Here is a 3,280-nt window from a genome sequence, read left to right as displayed (position 1 = left end):
TAAAATCTTGAGTTTGAGTATACATATAAAAAATATTCTTTTTATAATTTTCAAAAAAAAAATCGAAAACCGAATTAATCGAACCGAATTTCTAAATTCTGTTGATAGGATTCGGTTAATTCGGTTTTTCCGAATTTTATGTAATTAATCTTCCATTAATTTCCATGCATGTTCCCTCAGGTTATTTAACACCACAATCACGTTGATTGTCGATAATCCAAGCTGCAAAGGAAGCACTCACCATGATCAATCAGAGACGTCCACGTTCTTCTGCTCTTCTTCTTCTTCTTTTCGCTTCATTTGTTGCTGGAACTCTGGCAGCAACGTACAGGGTGACAGATTATGGAGCCAAAGGAGACGGCATCACCGATGATACTCAAGTATCTTATAATTATATATCTTTATTTTTATTTCTTAATTCTATCAATAATATACAAATGAATATGTATTTAATATTGTCTCATCTTCACAGGCGTTTACGAATGCATGGCGTGCAGTGTGCTTAAACAGCAAAGAAGCATCGACCCTGCTTATTCCTGGAGGGAAAGTGTATCTGTTGGGACTGACCAAATTCGGAGGACCGTGTAAACATTACATTAGGGTTCAGGTACGTCAGTGATCTGTCATATCGCATAGCCATTTAATTCTCATTATGTTTTCATATATATATAATTTTTTTTCAGGTCGATGGAAATCTTAAACGGGTTGATGAAGTGTGGTCGGATGATGATAATAACTGGCTACTGTTCATTAACCTCAACGGCAGAACCGTCGCCGGCCCCGGCGAAATCGACGGCCAAGGAGCCTCCTGGTGGGCATGCGAAGAGGCAAAGGCACATAGCCAACTAGCTATCTATCTCAACATTTCAAAAAAATTCTGCATTAATTTTCTGATAAATATTCTCACCTTGCGAATTTGTTCGCTTGCAGGCATGTGCATTTCTCGCTGCAAATGTAAGTCGATAAACGCACGCTTGTATTTCCTGCTAAAATATTTGATCACGATCGATCAATATTCAATATGATTGATTACGATGCACGGGTGCAGTCTCTTGCGTTGCTGCACGTCACGAAGGCGCAGGTTTTGGGGTTGAGCTTCAAAAACAGCGCCATGATGCACGTCGCCATCGGGATGAGCGTCGGCGTCAGGATCTCAAATCTGAAAATCACCGCCCCCGCCGAGAGCCCCAACACCGACGGCATCCACGTCGAGCGGAGCCGCCACGTCATCATCAGCGACTGCCAGATCAGCACCGGTAAGTCCTCCGATCGAGTTACGTCACGTCAGTCGATCTAGCTAATTAACACGCGCGCGCATATAATAATTATGTGCAGGCGATGACTGCGTATCTGTAAGCAGTGGCGCTAAGGATGTGAACATCAGCCGCATAAGATGCGGTCCTGGCCACGGATTAAGGTTGATTAATTATATAATTAATTAAATCCTTTATTTATCTGCTAATTAAAGGCATAAATAAACTTGAAATGGTAATCACATCTTAGCATTGGAAGCCTGGGGATAGAAAAAAGCTATGCGACAGCTGAAGGCATCCATGTCTCCGACTCCACGATCGTACGGACTGACAATGGAGTCAGGATCAAGACATGGCAGGTAGGAAGGCTTGCTTTAATTCCCTTCTGTTCGATATCTTAATTAATTAATATTGTTTGCTTGTAGGGGGCAACTGGGTTTGCGAGGGACATATCGTTCAGAAATATTAGCTTGACGGAAGTGAGGAACCCCATCATAATAGATCAGTTCTACTGCCCTCGCGGCGGCTGTAAGAATGAGGTAACTGCATCTGCATGCTTGCTCTTATATTTCAGCTGGGTTTTTGCTTGCTCGCTAATTAATTCTTTTGTTTTGGTTCCTTGTTGGATTCGATATATGTGTGCATCGTCAAAGACGTCGGCTGTTCAAGTGAGCGACGTGAAGTTCATCGGAGTGAAAGGGACGTCGGCGAATGACATGGCGATCCGCTTGGAGTGCAGCCAGAGCAGTGGTTGCCACGACGTGGTGATGGAGGACGTTGACATAAGGAATGCAGTGCCAGGGGAGCAAGCTCAGGCTTTCTGTTTCAATGCGCATGGAAAAAAAGCCAAAGTGGTCAAGCCTGACGTCCCTTGCTTGAGCTATTGAAGCTTATTAAGTTGTAGATCGATCGATCAATGAGCTAGCGGGATTTTGTCCGCTGCCATTGACTGTACCTCCTTCCCCTTTGTTTTATGTTGAAATTGGTAAGTATTTTGGTAGAGCTCTTGAGGAGAAATAGATAGTTTTTCTTGATACTTAAACTTTTGATTACAAAGCCTTTATATAGACTTGAAAGAAACTTAGGGGGCAAGTAACCTAGCAACTTAGGGGGCAAGTAACCTTAGAAACTTAGGGGCAAGTAACCTTAGTGATGAGTAAACTTAAGTGATAACACATTAACTTTAACACTCCCCCTTAATGTGTTGTCGGATTCCAAGTTTGGCTCGGAGCTGTTGAAATCTTTCTCTCGGAAGTGCTTTTGTGAAGATGTCAGATAATTGCTCCTCAGATCGACAGAACTCAAGTTGAATTTCTTTATCTTCAATTGCCTGTCGAATGAAATGATGCTTGAGTGCTATATGTCGAGTTCGGTTGTGGTGAACTGGGTTCTTAGCCATAGCGATTGCAGATTTGTTGTCGCAGTGTAGCACAGTTCCTTCAATCTGATGGTGACCGAGATCAGCTAAGATTTTTCGAAGCCAAATTGCTTGTGAAGTGGCTACTGATGCTGAGATGTACTCGGCTTCCGCAGACGATTGTGCAACACTTTGTTGTTTCTTGGATACCCATGAGAATATTGCTGAACCAAAGGAGAAACAGTACCCCGAAGTGCTTTTCATGTCATCTAAGGATCCACCAAGATCACTGTCACAATATCCGACAAGATTAAGTGCGTGATTCTTCTGAAAGCTTAGACCGAGGTCAGTTGTCCCTTGAACATATCGTAAGACCCGCTTTGCTGCACCGAGATGAAAATGGCTCGGACTCTGCATAAATCTTGAAAGTAGACTTGCAGCATACATGAGATCAGGTCTAGTTGCTGTGAGATATAACAAATTACCAATGAGGCTACGGTAATAAGTGACATCCGCTGCTTTTCCTCCATCTTCCTTTTTCAATTTCTCCCCCATAATGAGTGGTGTAGAGACAAGATTGCATCCCAGCATGTTGAATTTCTTCAGAATCTTTTCTGCATATATCTTTTGGCAGATAAAGATTGTCTCTTCTTCTTGGTAGATCTCCATG

At 42.6% G+C, this 3,280-nt stretch overlaps 1 protein-coding gene across 1 annotated transcript; it reads left to right on the top strand.

Moving 5' to 3' along the window:
• The first annotated feature begins 242 nt into the window (after positions 1–242).
• On the top strand, positions 243–2,140 carry LOC121978060 (polygalacturonase ADPG1-like). Its single transcript, XM_042530446.1, has 8 exons — positions 243–380; positions 473–607; positions 684–833; positions 931–954; positions 1,049–1,256; positions 1,336–1,417; positions 1,504–1,612; positions 1,679–2,140. The coding sequence occupies exons 1-8, from the start codon at positions 243–245 to the stop codon at positions 2,138–2,140; spliced, it is 1,308 nt and encodes a 435-aa protein (XP_042386380.1).
• The last annotated feature ends 1,140 nt before the right edge of the window (positions 2,141–3,280 follow it).

Source organism: Zingiber officinale, chromosome 4B (genome assembly GCF_018446385.1).
Source record: "Zingiber officinale cultivar Zhangliang chromosome 4B, Zo_v1.1, whole genome shotgun sequence".
NCBI lineage: Eukaryota > Viridiplantae > Streptophyta > Magnoliopsida > Zingiberales > Zingiberaceae > Zingiber > Zingiber officinale.
The sequence above is the reverse complement of the archived record's forward strand: the minus strand, read 5'-3'. Positions and strand labels throughout refer to the sequence as shown.